This window comes from Sarcophilus harrisii, chromosome 3 (assembly GCF_902635505.1).
Source record: "Sarcophilus harrisii chromosome 3, mSarHar1.11, whole genome shotgun sequence".
In the NCBI taxonomy this organism is placed as follows: domain Eukaryota; kingdom Metazoa; phylum Chordata; class Mammalia; order Dasyuromorphia; family Dasyuridae; genus Sarcophilus; species Sarcophilus harrisii.
The window spans coordinates 323,715,211-323,736,266 of NC_045428.1; the positions used below are offsets into that span (position 1 = coordinate 323,715,211).

The 21,056-nt window shown below is 32.1% G+C and overlaps 1 protein-coding gene across 1 annotated transcript in view; it reads right to left on the minus strand.

Annotated features, from left to right (window-relative positions):
* CNTNAP5 (contactin associated protein family member 5) overlaps positions 1–21,056 on the minus strand; it is an 876,250-nt gene that overhangs the window by 373,002 nt on the left and 482,192 nt on the right. Inside the window, exon 11 of the mRNA XM_031959885.1 lies at positions 5,554–5,660. Within this exon, the coding sequence (XP_031815745.1) occupies positions 5,554–5,660 (107 nt within the window). The remainder of the gene's footprint in view (positions 1–5,553; positions 5,661–21,056) is intronic.

The window sequence follows — 21,056 nt, forward strand, 5'->3', positions numbered from 1 at the left end:
ATCTTTCTTATAAAAAAATGTGATGTTTAACCTCTATCAAATTACTTACTGTCTTGGGGAAGAAGAAGATAAGGAAGGAAGGGAGAAAAAAATTCAGAACACCAAATCTTATAGAAATGAATGATTAAAACTATCTTTACATGTATTTGGAAAAATAAAATACTATTGAGAAACAAGACTTTAAAAAGCACTCACTCAATTTTATTACCATATAAATAAATAAATTTATATCACTTATCTTTTTTTATTTTAACAGTAGTTTTTAATTTTCAAAATACATGCAAAGGTAGTTTTTAATGTTTACTCTTACAAAACCTTATGTTCCAAGTTTTTCTCCCTCCCATCCCTCATCCTCCTCCTCATGAGTGTAATTGATCCAATATGGGTTAAATATGTGGAATCCTTCTAAATATATTTCCACATTTATCATGCTGTATCAGAAAAAAAAAATACATCAAAGGGGAGGAAATGAGAAAGACAAAAAAAGCAAGCAAACAACAATGTAAAAAGGTGAAAATACTATGTTGTGATCCACATTTGGTCCCCAGAGGTCTCTTTCTGGGTGCAGATGGCTCACTCCATCACAAGTCTATTGGAATTAGCCTGAATTATCTTATTGTTGAAAAGAGTCAAGTTCATCACAGTTGATCATTACATAATCTTGTTGTTGTGTACAATGTTTTCCTGGTTCTACTTACTTCACTTAACATCAGTTCATGCAAGTCTCTCCAGGCCTTTCTGAAATCATCCTGCTGATTGTTTCTTACAGAATAATACTATTTCATTACATTCATATATCATAACTTTTTCAGCCATTCCCCAACTAATGTATATCCACTCAGTTTCTAATTCCTTGCCATTACAAAAGAGCTAATACAAACAGTTCCCTTTTTATGATTTCTTTGAAATATGGCACCAGTAGAGACACTGCTGGATCAAAGGGGATGCACAGTTTGATAACTTTTTGAGCATAGTTCCAAATTGCTCTCCAGAATAGTTGGATCCATTCACAATTCCACCAACAATGCACTGGTGTCCCAGTTTCTCCACATCCTCTCCAAAATTTATCGTTATCTTTGGATTTAAATCCAAATCATTTATCTGGATTCAATATCAGTAATTCAATATCAGAGCTCTGATCACTTGTAACTTGATCCTTAGTTTATATTAGTCTAGTCTTTGCATGTAAAAATTAGGAATAATGCCCTGATTTTCTGTACATAGAACAATGCCTTTGCCTGAACATAGCTCATGTCTAAAAATGAGATCTCTTAGAATTACTAAAAAATATTATTGATTATAAGCTGCATTGAGTTTTTGGTATAAGTCTGATTGAAATGTACTTTTATGTTTTGTTTAATTTTAAATGGATCTTGTATTCAAACTAATACAGTAATCATACTTCCCACTTTACAAAGGTGTTATGAAAAAAAACTTACTGTAAATTCTAAAGTCCTATATAAAAATGATTTATTACTATTCATGAAAGTTATGCCTTAGCTTTCAATAATGAGAAATATGTCTTCATATATTCAATATTTTTCTTCTATGATTTACAGAACACTTTTTATCAATATGACATTCAGAGATCCTGGGGTATTGCATATGATGGCAATTAGCCTTCTGTTGATTGAGGTGCGCAAGAAATATTTGTTGTTTATGCTCAGGATTGAAGACAAATATAGTAGGTTCCAAAACTAGTCAATATCAAGAATCAAATTCAATTAATTATTATCTCATGATTTGAGACCCACTGTTATTTCTAGGATATATGAAACAAAGCCATTTATTATTTCATTTCATACAAGTTGTCTATCCTATATAAATATTTTAAATTTGACTTGCTGAAATCTTAGTCATTTAAAAAAAAAAGTAAAGTAGATTACAATGGTTAATCCAAAATTTCTTAAATTTCTTCAATGGAAACAAATTGATCTAAAGTGAGTAACATGGCCCTTATTTCTCCTAGTCCCTGATACATTTTCTCCATTCTTGCCTTGCTTGTCTCCAATGTCTCCATCATACAACAGTTCCTTTATTGCATCTATGTTTTTGTTTTGCCTTACATGTTAAAAGTCCTGCTTCTGGCACTTATGTTTCAGTAAAATCTTAACCATCCTTCAAGGCAAAGTTCCTAGCTCATCTTTTTCAGGAGGACTTTCTTGACTTGTCTAAGCCACACAATTTGCTTCCTTTCCTTAATGACAAAATCATTTAAACTCTACATCACAAAGGTCAGTATCTGAGTTCACATTGGCTTGTACTATTTCTCTTGTGAGTTTCTTAAGGGCAAAGACCTTTTTTCAACTATCATAGCACTTTGTATAGTCTTACGCAACAAATATTTTTTGACTAAATCACTAAAAATGTAGTACATTTAGTAGTTAATCATTCAAGTTAATTCAATTCAATATAAAAAATTTAAGAACTTTTCATGACTGAAACACTTCTGAAATAGGTCCTAGGAAAACAAAGACAGGAGCAAAATGGTCTTGAACCTTAAGGAACTTGTATTCTACTCTGGTAATACTACATGCCAACAGTGATATGGACTAAATGTTTGTAAAATAAATACAAAGTAATTCTGTGATGGTAGGGCAAAATAGAATCAGTCACTTTAAGAAATTGAGACAAGGCAGGCAACTACTGCAGACAAAGGGGATAGCCTAAACAAGTGTGTGGGCTAGAAATAGAATATCAAATGTATGAGAGAGAACCAGTTCATATAGAATGCAGATTGCTTTGATATGTCTGAAAAGGTAAGCTGGAATCAGATTGCACAGGACTTAAAATAATAGAGGAATTTGCACATTGTCCTAAATGCTAAAGGAGCCATTCCATCTTCTGAAGCAGATACACATGATTAAACCTTGTTTAAAGAAGATTATTTAGACAATTGTATGGAGGATGAATTAGAGAGAAAGGAATTAGAAGAAAAAAAAAACATAGGTATAAGTATAATTGACTAATATAATTGTCATTCAATATTATTTTCCACTACTTAAGAATCTTTTATTCCCCCTTTCTTTTATCATTTTCCCTTTTTCTTCTCATCAAGTTATTCACTTATATTCTTGTTTCCTTTTCTTTCTCTTTCCTTTCTCTTACTTTATGTGGGTCAGTAAACGCTGAACAAATTGAGAAGCTCTATTGATAGAAATTGAGACCAAAAAGATTGCTAAGCCCTCTTCAGCTGAAAAGAAAAACTAGCCATGATATCCACAAGGATAAAAACCTTATAACACCAAGGTATTAACTAGCCTGAGCTAAGCAGCAGGAGAAATACTTTCAGAAAATCTCCTGGCTGCTAGATAGTCTGCCCCAATATCTGATTAACTACTAACTCTCTTTCCAGGTAAAGGATTCCCACCTATAGCAAAAGCAGCATTGTTAGCACATTACACATGCTTTGTGCTATATTATGATTTCTAATGTGACAGTTACTATAGTGTTTCATAGCCACACAACTGATAGGACTTCCAATCAATAGCCAACTACTGACTGCCTGACAGGAGGAGCTCTATATCTGGTGTGTATGATGGAAAGAAAGAATGAAAGCTGACATCCCCTTTCCTGACTGAAAAGTGAGCTAAGAGGTTGTTAACATGTCAGAAGAGCTAGCCTATGACAGGAGATTAGCAAGGGCAGACAACAAGGTAAAGATATCTGAAAAAGGGGCAGCCTGATTATCCTAAAAGGGAATGAAATTGAGGTCAAGATACTTCACACATTTTTAGGGAAATACAAAATGATAAATCATTCATTAGCACATATTTACTCCGACAAATCAGGTCAGTTTGGTGCCTAAGCATTCAATCAATTCTAGGTGTCCCATATAGTGCTAAACAAAGGGCAGGTAAACCATAAATAGCTATTGAATGATAGAAAATATTCAGAAGGAACTCTGGAAAACCAACGGAATTATTTACAGGAAAGCAAATCCATATATCTGAAGGGAAGAAAAACTACATTTAATAAACCATAACCTTTTGCATTTATTTGGCCATGCCCTATATACAAAGTTCCCCTTCTCCATTCTAAAAAGAGTAGTAATGTTGGTTAAAAGCGAAGTATTTTTGGTATGTGTATGTATGTATGTATGTATGTGTATACATACACACACACATACACACACACACACATATATATATATATTTTTTTTGCTTGATTTTTTTGAGAAGGTTCTCTGGGTCTAAGGAAAAAAATTGTGGAATATTAGAGTAGAAAAAGTTTTAGAGAACATGTAATTCAATGTCTGAATTTTATAGAGGAGGCAATTATGACGTAGAGGAGAAAATTATATTGTCCAACATCACAAAACAAGTTATTCACGGAACTTAAACAAGGATAGATACAAATTTCTAGTATGCTAATTTCCAGTAAAACGTTTTTATTCATTAACATAACAAAAGACTATCTTGAAAAGATTCTAGTTTTTTAAGCTAACATCACTTTTTCCTCTGTTGTCTTCAAACATGACACAAGTTCTAATAAGAAAATCCATCTTTTGTCTCTGATGCTACAAACTATAGATATAACAAAGTTCAAAATAAGAAAACAGTGTGTTTATATGCCCTATGGAGGTGGTTCTGAGGATGTGAGAAAGAAAGTAAATATAATCAAAGCAATAAGTAAGTGCCAAGGGGTTTCTATGAAATGAAGGGGTTGGACTCAAAAGTCCCTTCCACAGCTGATATTTTATGATTCCATAAGATTTAGTTGACAATGTGATATTAATGAGATATTGCCAAATATGAATTTTCCAAAGCATCTCACATTGACTATTAGATCATTTTTCATCACCTGTGCTTTGCAGTTCTTCACAGGCAACACAGTATTGAAAGCAATATACTAGGATAGTTTTGAGCCTTTTAAGTGGTAGCAGGATGTTTTATATTATTCCTCAAAAGAAAAGAAATGATTGTTCTACTTTATTACTAAAGCAGAGAAATTTCCTATTTTCTTTCCATTTCTCCTGGGCACCTGGTATAACACCTGAAAGCTATTCAAAGAATGTAGGTGTTTTAGAACACAGTGAAACCTATGTCCCCATACAACATTTACTTCTGTATATTTTCTCTCCTACAACTGTACAAATCTACATAGCCTTTAGCACACAATATAAGTCTTAACTCTTGGCATTTGTAGCTATAAACTTAATCTAATACAGTGCCTGACAGATAGCAGGTGCTTAATTAATGAACGCTGATTCATTCTGTTCTTTGAACTTCCATTACACTGAAAGCTAATATAGTACCATATAATTTAGCATTTAATTAAACTCTTAGTTATTTGTATACAATAATTTTGTTTTCCCAATTATAGTGTAGGTTCTTAGAGGGCAAAGACTATATTTGAGAATGAAAAAAATATTACTCTGTCAAGTTGCTAGGATAGTAGTGCTAGGCACATAACAGGCACATAATATACACTCTGATTGAAACCATGATTGACTGAATAATACTAATAAATGTGTCAATACAGGTTTCTTCCACCACATTCTCTACTAAAATTCATAACAGTATGTTCTGAATATTTTTCAAGCCTACTTACAGTTATGACAAGTGGCTCCAGTGTAACCTGTGTCACTGCAGTTACAATAAAAGGTAGCCCAGGACTGAGTACACATTCCTCCATGTTCACAGTAGTTTGGCAAACATCTAATTAAAGATAAAATAAAAACACCAAAAAAGTCCAATTAATTTTATAGGATACAAGTTGATATTTAATACCTGTCAAGGGAAAAATAAATCTTCAGTGAATAGCTTACCCACCCAAGCCATTTACTGGCATTCAATAAACCAAAGACAAAGTCCACCTCACTCTAGTATCATAGCACCCCACACAAACAATGGGCCGACTTTATGTGGGACCACTCGATTCTCATCTCCAATTTTGTTAAAAGATGAATTGAGTAAGTAATCAAATACAATATGAAGTGATCAAGAGAGTGCATAACTGAAGATATTCTGTAGAATTTGGATCAAATGTTGGTACTTCTAAGAACCATAGGGAAATGATATATGTGCAAATTAATTTCCATCTCCCCCACTTTTAAGGTGTATTTCAAATCTTATTTTAAATGACCTCAAAAGAGAAAAAAAAGACATAAGAAATTTAAAAAAAACTCAAGAGATTTAAATTCCTGCCCATCATGAAAATTTTGGAAAAGTCACAAAATTTTCTAAGTCTGATAGATGTCGAAGGGTAACACTAGAAGACAGCTAAATAGTGCATTGTGATCGTAGTTGTATGTACAGCAAGTAGAATTAACAACAGGATTTATCCACTAAGAGTCCTGTGTATTGATGTATGAAACTTTTCAGCAATGATTGTTTTAGAAACAGAAACTAATATCCCCGCATGTGTTCAGATGTATTATTAGAAAGTTTCTGCTCAGCACAGCAAATAAGTAGTGCTGAGTGAGCTATTGCTCTGGAATGAATATATCCCCAGCTAAGTGGTGCCAAATAAATGTCCATAAAACAAAAAAAAAGTCAACTAAGATTATAGGATAGGATGTAATTTAAAGTGGGAAATGGCCCTAATAGGTATATAATGCAATCCCCTCATATTACAGAAGAAAAAACTGAATGTTAGAAAGGTTAAGCAACTAGCCCAGGATTACATAGGTGGTAAGTAGGTGGGCAAAGATGTTAACCCAGATCTTCGGACTCCAAATGACTTGTTATTTGCATTGTACCAGCTGACTCTTTGTTGTGCAAACACAGCTATACCAATACTCTTTATATCCCTAACTCTCTTTCTCTCTCTCCAATTGTGTTAAATCGAACAAAGTTCAGTAATTTGCTTCCATTGAGATCATTTATTCCAGCCTACTTAGACAGTTTGATCAATTCAGCCAGTCTCTCCTTTAGCCTTTTCTCTCCAATTTTCTTTTTCTTTTTTTTTTTTTCCTATTTCATGTTGTTTAAGGCATCTGGGGGTTTCTGCCTGGATAAAGTTATATGCCCCAGTTCCCTGAGATTGCTATCATAGCAATGCCTCAACTTTAAGACATATTCAACATTTTGTGAATATATGAATTAAATTATATTTTGACATAAAGTAATCCAATTAAAATATTGATCCAGTTTGTTTCTCCTCTTTTTTTCCAAAGGAAAAGAAAAAGAAAAAAAAATAGACTTCCTGGTATGTAAAAAATAATTAGGCTGATTGCAATCCTAAAGAATATAGATTAGTGTAATATGGGTCTTTAAAATATCTTCCCCTAAAATGTTGAGAATTTTTAAAATTTTTATTTTTTAACATTCTTTTCTTAGTAAATTCTTCCCACCTCCATCCCACTCCATTGAAGAAATAAACAATGCAATATCAAACACATGAAATAATGAAAGATATATTCCAAATCGTTCATATAACCAAAAAAAAAAAGCAAAACAAAACAAAATAAAAAATATGAAAAAACTATGTTTCAGTTTGCACTCGGAGTTCATAAGTTCTCTCTCTGGAAAGGAAAAACATTTTCTTTATTATAAGATCATTGATATTGTTTTGGATCATTGTAAAGATCATAGTAATTAAGTATTTCCAAGTTGATCATCATTTATTGTTGCTGTACAGAATGATCTCCAGTTTTTTCTATTTCATTTTACATAAATTCATGGAAGTCTCCTCCCCTCTATTTTTTAGCTAACTATTCCTCTTATCATTTCTTATAGCAAAATCCTATTCCATCACAATCATACATTGCAATTTTCTCAGTTATTTTTAATTTGATAAGAAATTCTTCAATGTCTATTTTTAATACCATAAAAAGAGTGCTATAAATATGTTTATACATTTAGGTCCATTTCCTTTACATTTGATGTCTTTGGGATACAGATCTCAAAATGGCATTGCTAAATCAAAGAATATGCACAGAATAATAACCTCAGGCATAGTTCAGAATTATTCTCCAGAATGATTGGCCTAGTTCATAACTCCAGCAACAATTTATTAATATATCTATTTTCCCTCAACTCCTTTAGCATTTGCCATTTCTGATAGTTATAAGGTGGCACCCCAGAATTGTCTATTGGACCTGCCATGCCTAAATTTGATTTGAGCTGTTCTTTTTATTTATTTATTTATTGGTTAGGTAATTGAGGTTAAGTAATTTGCCTAGCAAATGTTAAGAGTCTGAGGTCAAATTTGAACTCAGGTAGTGGTACTTCAGGGCTGGTGCTATATCCACTGTACCATCTACTTGCCCGTTGAGCTGCTATTTCAAAGCTGATTATAAAGGAATGTTAGAAGAATTTAGCTGGGTTGCTACCTGTATTCTGCCATCTTGGCTTTGCTTCCTGTAACTGGAAGTATTGAGAAATTTAATTGGCAATTGTGTATTTTATGTACAGAGGACTTACATTTCACAAACAACTTAATTAAAAAAAAATACCATTACATACTCTATGTAAGACACTGTTAACTCTAATAATAAGGCCTTTCCTAATGGATATAACAATTCTATTTGAGGTGGGAAATGAAAACAGTGTATAGATAAGTAAGCACAAAGGATATGCAAATGAAAATAATATAATTTCAAGAGGCAGGTTTTATTAACATCTTTTTGCCAGCAATGCAACCCAATTTTCATATATATTTATTTATGTGGTTGTTTTATTTATTTATTTTCTTATTTATTTACTTCTTTGATGGATGGAAAATTAAAGACAAGTGTATGAAGACAGTGAATCCATGGCTTTCAACTCTTGGAGAAGTTTCCTGTCACTCCTTTCTTCCTTGTTTCCTATCTTAGCTTCATAGATTTTCAGGTAGAGGTGTCCTCAAAGATCATTTGTTTCAATATTCATGTTTCTTATAAGGAAATGAGAAAAGTGAAGCCCAGAGGTAAAAAAAAAAAAAAAAAAAAAAAAAGTTGCTTATGACAAGATGAGAAAAGGTCTATATGTTTCAGAAAGAAAGTCATATTTGGAGGAGATAGCTGCTAGTCTTAATTCAAAACACTTTCAAATAGTCATTTATTAGTAATAGTCTTACTATGTGCAAGAAAAGAGGTAACTTGCATAATGCCTAAAGAGTCAGGTTTTGACATATTAGAATAGTTATTTGGACAATATTTAGTTGGTTTGTAAACAGGGTTCAGTTTTTAAGAACTTGAGAGTTGTATTTCTTCCTAACAAGAAGGGATGAAGCAATTATAGGATTGGTAGTAGAGGATAGAGTTTTTGGTGATACAAAATTTCTTTGGAAAGATTTAAAGAGTTGGGGAAATCAAGATGGGAGAGAAGTAAGTCGGTTGTTATAGCCAAAATTCTAAAACCAGTTCTCTTAGTTCAGATTCAATGTTGTAATAAAATGAGACATTCAGGATCACTGAACATTTAAGAAAGGAGCAAGCTTTCTTTCTCACATATAGCAAGAATATAAAATTGGTGGCCCTTAACTTCTCTAATTGTCTATCCTCTCATCTGAAAATATATTTAGTCAGTCAGTCATCAGGATACAGTGATTTACATGGTATTGGGCCCCAACCAAGTCCAAAAACCTTGAAGCTTATGTGATTTGTTTTGTTGTTTTTGTTTGTTTCTTTGATTCACCATAGGCCAGGAAACCAGGTGTAAGAAACTGGAGCCAATCAGATCTTGTGAGGGAAGAGGAGATTACAGGATTTCTTGTTTGGTAAGAGTAATAACATGGCTCTGTGCCCAGCACAACAGGGGATCACAATTTAAATTTCAGATTGATAACTAGACACACTTTCCAACCTCTGCTACTATTTTTAAACAGCTTCCTTCTGGGTTTTTAGGATATGCTTCTGGTGGGTGCTGATACATGCAGTGTGTGCAATGGAAAGCATTAGCAAAATTCCTCCATTGGACTTAACTCTAAAGGGGCAAGCTTTTGCTTAGCCAATTCTGTGCTTTCCAGGTTTCCCACCATTTGGCTAGATCCACAAACACTTCTTTGGAACTAGTGTAAATGAAGATCCTCTTTGAAACTCAAGCCTCTTTCACATATCAGTTGTGCTACCTGTAGAATATCAACTAGAAGAAATTGTCAATATTCCTTTTCCCGAAAATATATTCTGTTACCAAATTAGTAGCTATCAAAGTCTATTTTTGTATGCTTCCCTATAACAGATGGACCTATTAAATAACCAGGAAGAATGGCATTCCTCAAGAGCCAAGCACCTGTAAACTGGGATTCTCTAGACCAGTGGAAAAGGTAGAGTTTTAGAGTCTGTACTATAGGCCTTAATCCCTGGCATGGTCTTTACCCATTTATGAAGCATTAATTAATACCAGAGTGAGGTTTCAGACATACAATTTCTACGTAGCAATCAAAGCCTCCTCTAATCTTCACATTTTCCTAGAGGGACTATATTGAATTGTTCAACCAGTAATAGGAGATTCCTATAAAAGGTTATTGTATGATTCAGAGATATCTATTCAATATCAATTTGGGCTCAGTAAGTGGTGAACAATTACTTTATTAAAATTATAATAAATGAAAGCTTTGAGAAGTCTGGAGATCTACACATTTAACAATGGCTTCTTCTGACCACTTCTTGGGTCCTGCCAAAGACTGTCCATTCTGATCTTCATGGACAGAGACTTCCAAAAATATAGACTTTATTTGGTTCTCAGGACCCAAAGAGAGGAACTGCAGGACAACTCCCTTTATTTCTTCTAAAATTGTAATCTATTCTGGGCTCCATTTAAAAGATAATGACTCATCAGTATCTCAGTAAATAAAGGCCATCAGAATATCGAGGTGGAATTGTAGGTTTTCCAAAATCTAAAGAATACAGTAAGTTTTTGGGTTTCTGTTTTAGATTGTGGAAAATCAAGTGTCAATGTCTTATTCTGGCCTGCACCTGGAATCTTCTGGGCTTTTCCATCCCACTGAATTTCCCAAAACTTAATTGAATATTCCTGACTAGCAAGTTTCATAGGATTGATTTCCTACTTTTTAACTTTCATATATATCACTATCTAGTCTAGGATCTTTGCTACTATATCTCATATGATCCAGTCAATATTATTACATCCCCTCTGTTAAATATTAGCATATAGTGGTATATAACAACACACTCAAGAAGGAAGACCTTTTTAAATCAATTAGACTTTTTAAGGTCTCTACCTACCAAAATGTGAGAGTATAAAAGACAGTTCAAGTAGCCCTGGAGAAAGATGTTGAAAATATAATGGACTCTTTTCTAGGTGAAAGCAAACTGTTCCTGATGATTTCCAGACATAGAAAAAGAGAAAAAAAAAAGTATGGGCAAAGCTGATAACTCCATAGCACTCACTCTGGACCTTGGCTAACAATTCTATGACATTGGCAAGATCAGGAATAGTTGTAGAGAGAGAGCTAAATATTTTTTAAATCTTATAGGAACTGTAAACTTCCAGGTACCATCTACCTTCCTCTTAGATAGCACAATGCTGTTGTAACAGGATCTGGCATAAGACAGTATTTTGAATTGTCAACCCCATCAATTATATATATTAAAATATAATAATGCATAATATATATATATATATATATATAAATATATATACCTCCCTAGGAATCTGATACTGTAGAATATTAAGTACATGAGATTTGTCAAGTAGCTGTAATGGTTTCCATTTAATCCTACCCACAGTAGTAACATGTCTAGAAGATGCTAAAAGGATACACAAAAATACTGAGCACATAGCACTCCTTTCTTCTGAATGATCCAAATGAAGCAACAGCTTTAAAGGGTATTCCTTGTCACTATCTCAGTAAATAGAGGCCATAAGAATATTGAGGTTGGATTGTAGGTTTTCTATTATCTAAAGAATCCAGTAAGTTTTTAGGTTTCTTTCTTAGATTGTAGAAAAATAAGTGTCAGTGGCTTATTCTGGTCTGTACCCAGAATCCTCTGGGCTCTTCCATCCCACTATATTTTCCAAACTTAACTGAATAGGGTGGAACTGAAAGATCTTTATGCATTTGTACTCTGTTTTTATATATAGTTTAACAAGCATTCCTGCTGGTAAATTATCCACTACTTTCTTATCAACCCCAACTTTCAGGAGCTAAACCCAAAGCTCTCTCTTCTCCATTATCAGAGTGACTACTTGCACTAACAGCAATATTTTCCCAAACTAATATTATCTCAACATCATGTTCAAATTTAAGGATCAGTCAACATTTTTATTATTGTATGGTTGGAGAGACTCATAGCTAAATTTTGGAGCCATTGTGGGGAATCCACCAAAAAGTGGGATTTAATTGCTTTAAGAGCATTCTGAACATGGACTATAGCAAGTTTTCCCATAGTGGAGAAAAGATGTGTATGAATACATCCAATCTATCAAACCCCATTTCTTTGACAAACTTCACCATTACTATATGAGAGCTGTCTGCAAGGGAAATTAAGCATATAAGGCCAAGTACAAATAATGATCCATCTCAGCCACCCAAATTGGGACAAAGAACATTTACCTTTTGTAGACTTTAACGTTTTTAATTTGGATTTATAAAAGGAGGGCCACAGAAAAATTTCCCCCAAATTATGTAAGTCTAAAACCTTTCCACACTGGCTGCATAGACCATGGTCTCAGGAGCCATTGCTCCAGCAACTCCTGAAGTCTGTTCAAGTTTCTGAGATCACAATTCTATGGAACCTGTAGAGGGCAGCAAGGTGGTACAGTAGATAGAGCATAGACTTGGAATCAGGAAAACTCAATTTTCTGAGTTAAAATTTGACCTCAGACATTTAATAGACATGTGACTCTAGCAAATTACTTAATCCCATTTGTCTAAATTTCCTCATCTGTAAAATGAAGAAGGAAATGGAAAACCATTTCAGTATTTCTGCCAAGAAAACCTTAAACGGGTTCAAAAAAAGACAGGATTAAAAATAAAACAAACAAACAAAAGAAGAAAGAACAAAAAGAGAAGGAACAACAACTGAACAAGAACAACCACTCCCACTTTTCTTGGTGGAGAAGGTCCTTCCACAGCTTGTTCTCTGAGGCAAGAAGTCAGTATTTTGGAGAGCAGTAAATAGTTTAAGTGTGAGACTTTCTAACCAAGAGTATGAATTCCCTAGTTTTTGCCTGGTTTATTCCCCTTTTCTAGTCTCTGTGTCAACAGGAACTAGAGCATCTGGATTAGCTACCATAGATTCTTATCTAGGGCCACTCAGTTCCTATCTTATTTAGGAGGCATCCCTTCAATGAACAATCAACAGACTTCTTCAGAATGAAGATGATTTTATGAATATTATGAATAATTTATATTATTCTAGACTACAGCATAGCATTTCCACTCCTTCTGTTATTGCCCACTTGCATTTTTGTTTTCCTTCTCAGATTATTTTTACCTTATTTCTAAATCTGATTTTTCTTGAGCAGCAAGCTAACTGTATGGATATATATATATATATATATATATATATATAGTATTTAACATATACTTTAACTTATTTAACATATATTGAGCTACCTGCCATCTAGGGGAGGGGATGGGGAGAAGAGAGGAAAAGTTGGAACAGAAGGTTTTGCAAGGGTCAGTGCTGAAAAAGTATCCATGAATATGTCTTGTAAATAAAAAGCTAAAATAAAAAAAAGGGAAAAAAGATTTCTTATTCTATAGAGAAAGGAAATCACTTGGAACTAGTTAATCTCATTACCTCCAAGCAAGAAGGTTGCTTTTATACCAGCAGTTTTAGGGGAAGAGGAGAGTTGCCATTCCTGGAGGAGTGGGGAAGAGACAAATGGAAGGGAGGAAGAATCTGGAACTCAAGAGGTCATGCTGTAAAGAAGTCCCAGATGACAGAATCTGATGTCCATAGGAAGAATAAGTTTTACCTGCTCATTGAAGTAGAGCAGAGGACAATGTGTATCATAGGGCTATTCAGGAAATCTGACTTTTGAAGGGATATTAGGAAGATAAAAGTTCAAATCATACTTGATACATACTAGACATAAGATCTTGGTAAATTCCTTAAGGAATCCCAAGGAGCTTAACAATTGAAGGAGACATGCATTAACAAAGATGAAAAAAGAGGTTATATCACCAATGGAGTCCCTCACCAATGGAGTCCCTACCTACTGGCACACAGAGAGTTTAAACCCATAAAGAAAGCTAAACAGAAACCAAAGTTATGCTTCCTTTTTGTAACCAATAATGTAAAAAAATATTTTACTAGATCTGAGAAGTCATATGTGCAGGGAGTAAAATGTAAGAAAAGTTCCTTTAATGAAGATCAACAAGTATTCTACAATTCATTATCTTGCAAAGTTCCTTAGGAGTCTTCACCAGGTAAGTTCACGACCAGGACATGTCCAAAACAAGACGTGAACACAGGCCTGGCTGACTCTCTACCCGCAATGATATGCTTTATTACACCAAAATATACGTCCATATCCAAATCACTTTGAGCAACAGTAAGGCTAAAGGAGTAATGAAACATGTTAAATCACACCGAAAAAAGAATCTAAATATAAGCCTTTTGATGCAGGTCTTGAAATACTAATATCTACATCAGAAAAAGAAACAGGATAATTCCTATTTTTGCTTTGTTTACTTTATTTTGCCTATGTTTGTTTTAAAAAATCAATATTTTAATCATTAATGTTGTTTTAAAATAGTATTTTGGAAAGAAAAACTTCTAATATATCCAACTTGTAGTCCCCTGCTCCAAATGCTTAATTCATTTTGGTTCAGAGTATATTATAATCACTAAAATTCATCTTACTGCAGTCACCCAGAATAAAAAAAGCATTACCCTAATTTGTTTGTTCAAAGAAGATAATTTTACAATTATAATTTCATATTCTTTACTCAGTTCATTTTAACTGGAGTTCTTCCCTACCTCCATCACATAGCTGAAGACTATGAACTAGCATGATGACAGAAAAGGAGACAGAGGGAGGGAGAGAGGGAGAAAGGGGGAGAGAGAGAGGGAGAAAGGGGGAGAGAGAGAGAGAGAGAGAGAGAGAGAGAGAGAGAGAGAGAGAGAGAGAGAGAGAGAGAGAAAGAGAAAGAAGAACAAGGAGGAGGAAAGAAGAAAGAGATGGATTACATTACAAATTTAGATGGGACCTTATAGCATTAGGGGCCCATTTGACACTGTTTTGTGTATAGATTTTAGGACTTGAGTCAACATTGAAACCCAGAAGGTGTTACCTAAAACCTTTAAGGTTACACCTTTTAAGGTGACAAATAAAATAATGGTGGTGATATTTAGATGATGCTTCACATTTTATATTGTGCTACATTTCCCCCTTAATAGTTCTCCTACTATATGATAGATAATACAAGTATTGTTATCTCTTATATTTAATATATATATATATATATATACTAATTAAAAAACAATTAGCTACATACTTATTGTTTCTCTGTTCCCACTCCCTTTTCCAAAGTAGGATGAATGCTTTTTAAGGTAAGGGACTTCCCATATTTCTACTGGGTATCCAGTACATAGTAAAGTGCTTAAGCACTTACTAAGTGCTTCTTGAATTAAATGGAATCTTCCCCCTTCTTTAAAGATGAAGAAACAGAGAACCTCAAAGACATGCCCATATTCAGATTGCTAGGAGAAATCAAAGTCAGAACTGAAAAAAAAAAAAAAAAAAAAAAAAAAAAAAAAAAAAAAAAAAAAAGAAAAAGAAAAGAAAAGGAAAATAAAAGGCCTTCTGACTCAAATGGCAATGTTATATCTCCAAATCATAGAACTTAACTTCTTATTAATTAAAAATTAATAAGAATATATTAAAATATATTAAAGATTAGTTTGGAAAATGATTTGGAAAATTAACAAAAGAACAAATTAATGAAAAAATTTATTAAACTTAAAATGGAGTTTTCTTATAATAAAATCAATTAAGCCAGTGATTGAGATCAGTAAAACAAATAAATAAATAAATAAAGGATTAGTTTGGAAAATGATTGGAAAATTAACAAAAGAACAAATGAATGAAAAAAAATATTAAACTTAAAATGGAGTTTTCTTATAATAAAATCAATTAAGCTAGTGATTGAGATCAGTAGAACAAACAAATAAATAAATAAAAGATTAGTTTGGAAAATGAGAAGATAAGGACAATGAATTAGTGATGAAGCCCTAAGATCTACTTAGGGTGAAGCTATTTAGGGAAGACTACATCAAAAAGCTGAGATTTTATTTAGGTTTCAAAAGATACTATGTTAAAAAGAAGAAAAACAAAACAAAACAAAATTCATCAAGAGAAAGTGGAGATAGCAAGAATTGGAACAATAAACCCCAAAATATCAAGAAAGTATTAAGGAATAATGTAGGGACAGAATGAGACTATTTTGATTTTTGAAAGGTTATTATATACAAACAATGAAATATTACCTTGAAAAGATGCTGTAACTTGGAGCAAATAGATCTACCTGAAATGTTCTACTGAAGACCAATGCCCCCTCCCCTAAAAAACAGAAATCTAAATCTATGATTCTAGTTTGATTTTATATTGTGATTTTATAAATGAGGAATACAACTTTTTTTTAAAGGCAGCTAGAAAAGTAATTTTCAAAACTCTACAAAATAGAAATTTTAAAAATCAAAGAAGAGGCAAATAATTTTTAAAAGATTGTTATTAAAACTGGTAGCTAGTTTTTATAAAAAATAGCAAAACCAATCCCAAAACATTAGCAAATTTGAGCCAAAAAATAGAGAATATACAATTTAACTATCAAAAAGGGAAATTCACTGTATTATGAAGAAATTAAGGAAATTCTCAGAACTAATTTTGCTAAATATATGCACTTGAAATTGCAAAATACAAATGAAAATTGTATTCATTTACCAAAACTAAATTGCCAAGATAAACAGAATAAGAAAGAATTTCAATGATCCTATCTTTGAAAGATAAATTTAACAATTCATTAAAAATCACAAAAATAGAAAGATAGGACTAAACAGGCATATTTAGAATTATATCTAAAAACTCAATAAATTGTAGGCACCCTTTGAAATACGACACCACTACTACATATGTATACTAAAGGAGTCAAGATAGAGAGAAAGAGTCCATGGAGGGATGGATGGTGAGAGACAGGAATTAACAAAAGAACAAATGAATAAAAAAAATTATTAAATATTATAAAGAAAAAAAGATGTTTGACAAGTAAAAGTGGGTATTATATTACTATCTAGTCAAATTTGAAGTAAACTTAAAGAAAAAGAAACTACAAAAAAGTTCACAGTTCAATTATACAATCTTCTTTTTCTTCTATAGTGAGGTGTCTATTATTGATTATTCAATTCAAACTTAAAAAATAAGAAAAAGTACTTATTTTTTAACCACATATATTTAAATCTTTAATAAAGTTGAATAATTTTGGCTACTCCTTGATATCAAATATAAGTTGATAATACACAATAATGTCAGATCTGATACATTTAGAACACTTGTAAAAATTAAATATATTAAACAAACATATACTTCATCTAAAGGGTCTATGCTTATTTACCTCTATTTATATTTTAATGCAATAATCACATAAATTAAAAAAATAAAATTTTAAAAATTCTGTGTTAATGTGTAAAGTCAAATGTAGAAAAAAGTGCTGACAACAATCATAGACATTTCTTCTATGCAATATTAAACTTTGAAAAAATTCTTATTCATTGTTAAACTTCCTCTTCATCTATTTTTTCCAATGACCTAAAATTGACAATACCTATAATCTGATTTAAAAAAAGGAAAAATATCTTACTTTTTGGGTAGTGTTTTAGAATGGATTTGAGTTAATTCACATGGAATAATATCACCTTCCCCCCAACCCACAACATCCTCATTTCTATGCATTTTCCTTATAGGTAAAAGAGCAAAACATTTCAATCATATCCAAAATACAAAATGAACAATCTATAATTTAATGATACTAAAACTTTCAAAATCATCTAGGTTTTGAACCTTTTGTCCACAACCTATCATTTTTGCTTTAATTAGCAGTCTACTACATTTATCTTGTTTTAGTGAGATAACTATTCCAAAAGCTTTTGAAACGAATTTCTTTGCATCTTCAGTTTAACAACTATAATAATCTCATTTTAACCTCATAGTTGTCTGTTCATTATATTTTCAATTTGTGGTAATTATGTTAGTGGCGGACATTAAGGAATTAAAATGTTCAAGAGAAGAGTACTAAAAGTCAGTTCTCCGAATTTTCCTAGAACAAGTTCACATAGGGTAAAAAAAAAAAAAATAATAATAATTTACCACAAGATACTCATGGATTTCAGATGGATAGAGAAAAGTGACTGATGCTTATTGCATGATGTAAATCATAACCTCTTCATCACTGGTTAATATAGACTTCCTCCTAAAATGTAATCAGGCAAATGAAAGGATTTTTTTCTTTTCTCTTCTCTCTCTCTCTCTCTCTCTCTCTCTCTTTCTCTCTCTCTCTCTCTCTCTCTCTCTTTTGCAATTCCATAGGTCATGTGATGAAGGCTCAATAGCAGAACTGATTCAATTTTATGCTTATTTCATTATTTTACAAGCTTAAGACTAAAGAAATATATTCATACTGCATCAAAGTCCAACTTAAAAGATTTCAAAGAAAGGAAGTAAAGCCAATGTTAAAGGGAAAGGGGATTTTAGATATATGAAAAATAAATCAAGACCCTGAAACTAAGATCATCATGTATTCCTAAAGGATACTTCACTGAAAGATTCAAAATTTTCAGAACAATAAGAAGATTCAAATGAAAAATAATCCATCCTTGTTACTGAAATTATATAGCATGTTGTGTCCATTTAAGGGAAAGACAGAAGGAAACACCTCTAATCAATATAATTGTTTTCATGGCACAGCACTCAAAGATGATCCAAGTTAAAGGAAGCCACACATTTTGCTGATGGACATTGATTTAGATGAGGGCAGGAATCAAGTGGTGGCCCTGGCTTAGCAACTAGACCTCCTGTGGCAACTAAACAGCTCTGTTTTGCTTTTGTTTTTCTTTTTTCCCCAGCATTGCTTTGTTAACTTTCAGAGTCTTTTCTATTAGATTTAATCAGGATCATCAAAGATTTGTGAAGTAGTAAATAGTTTCAACCAGTATCAGGAAAATTCAGATGTATGACACTAAGACACTCACTTAGCTTCTCTGAATTTTATTGTTGTTGGTATGGTTTTTGTTTGTTTTTGTGGCTGTTTTGGTTTTTTGTATTGTTTTGTTTTAATTATTTTATCTCTATAGTTGAGATCATAAGATCCCTTGTACTTTTGGCGGGGTTGCAAAGATCAAATGAGATAATATTTCTACAAAAATTCATAAAATGTAAAGTTATCATTATACACAGGAAGGAAAAACACAAGAATCTGGTACTATTCTGATCTTGTGTTGTAGGACTAAAGATCCAAGTCTTTCTAGATTAATAGAATGATTTAGCAAAATATGTATTCCATTAGAGCATGAACTGATTTATTTTCCCTTTCTCTTTTTGACTCCAGAAGCTAATACAATGCTTCACAAATAGTAGGGGCTCAATGTTACATGAATATAAATGAAATTGGAGATTCTGTCATGTAATAACTATCAAGATAACAATATAAAGGTAGAAATGATGTCATTTTAGGATCCAAAATGGACTATTAAACAAAAATATGGACTTTTTTCAGAATAGAAATTCTAAATCTTTAAGGTTGGTATTACAAATATTATTCAATATATATAATTGTTTTTGTCACACTTAGTATATCAGAAGATAGATGAGTTACAGGAGTCTCTAATATTTCCTGAAATCCTTTTGTTTTTATCTCAATGGACACGTATTGCTAGATAGAGTTCAAAATTTCTGTATCTTAGAAATGACTTAAGGATCAAGAAATCAGGTTTATAGTAACAATCATAATAATTAGTAGTATAATAAAATAAATAGTAACAAAATGGTAGTAATAATAAAGTTTGATCTACTGGTCATCCTGACATCTGGGGGAGGGGGAGGGGGTAAGAGGTGAAAAATTGGAACAAGAGGTTTGGCAATTGTTAATGCTGTAAAGTTACCCATACATATAACCTGTAAATAAAAGGCTATTAAATAAAATAATAATAATAATAATAAAGTTTGGCATTTAGCATAATAAGGTAAATTATCTATCTGGTGTTAGCTAACTTATTCAGAACTTATAACTTTTTCTGGTAGGAATGAAGATTTGACCAGAACACACACAATTTCTTATAATGGAAGAATATAGGGGGTAGTTTTGGGGGTGAAATTGGAGGCTGAGTATATATAATTATGTAAGACAGTATGGAATAATGAAAAGAAATCCAAATTGACAGTCAAAAAACCTAGGTTCAAATCACTGTTGGATTATTTATTAGTGCTTTTACTTGCCATTGAATATCTATTTTTCTTTATCAAATTCATAATAATAATATATAATTAGGGGTGTAAAAAGTTTCATGTGTTTGCTTCTGTAATATAATAGGACTAAATTTAATTCACATAAAACTTCAACAAATGAAAAGTGTTATATATAAATGTCAGTTTTGTACATATGCATATAAATCTATCTATCTGTAACTATCTATCTATCGATCTACCTATATGAGAAGCTATGCAGTGCAGTGGATAGAGTACTAGCTTTTGCCTTTGAGTAAGTCAGTTAATCTTGTTTGCTTCAGTTTCTTATTTGTAAAATGAATGTAAAATGAAATGAAGAAGGACATTACAAAACTACTCCAGTATATTTGCCAAGAAAACTCCAAATGTGGTCATGAAGATTGGGAGACAATGGAAAACAATGGAAATACATACTCATATTCATGTATACATACATATACATATATATACATGCACACAATATTGCATATATTTGCAATATTGTATATCCAATACATATACATAACATATATACAATAATATATACAAACATACACAAATATACAAAAGTAGTTGAACTTTATATAATGCTTCTCACTTGAAAAAAGGTACTTGCCTTAGCTCATTAGTACCGATACCTCAAATATCAAATATATAAATATACATCCTGTATATAAAAATATATACAGGATGTTGTGAATACACAAATCAATCCTTATTTGTAGAACATTTTTTTCAAAA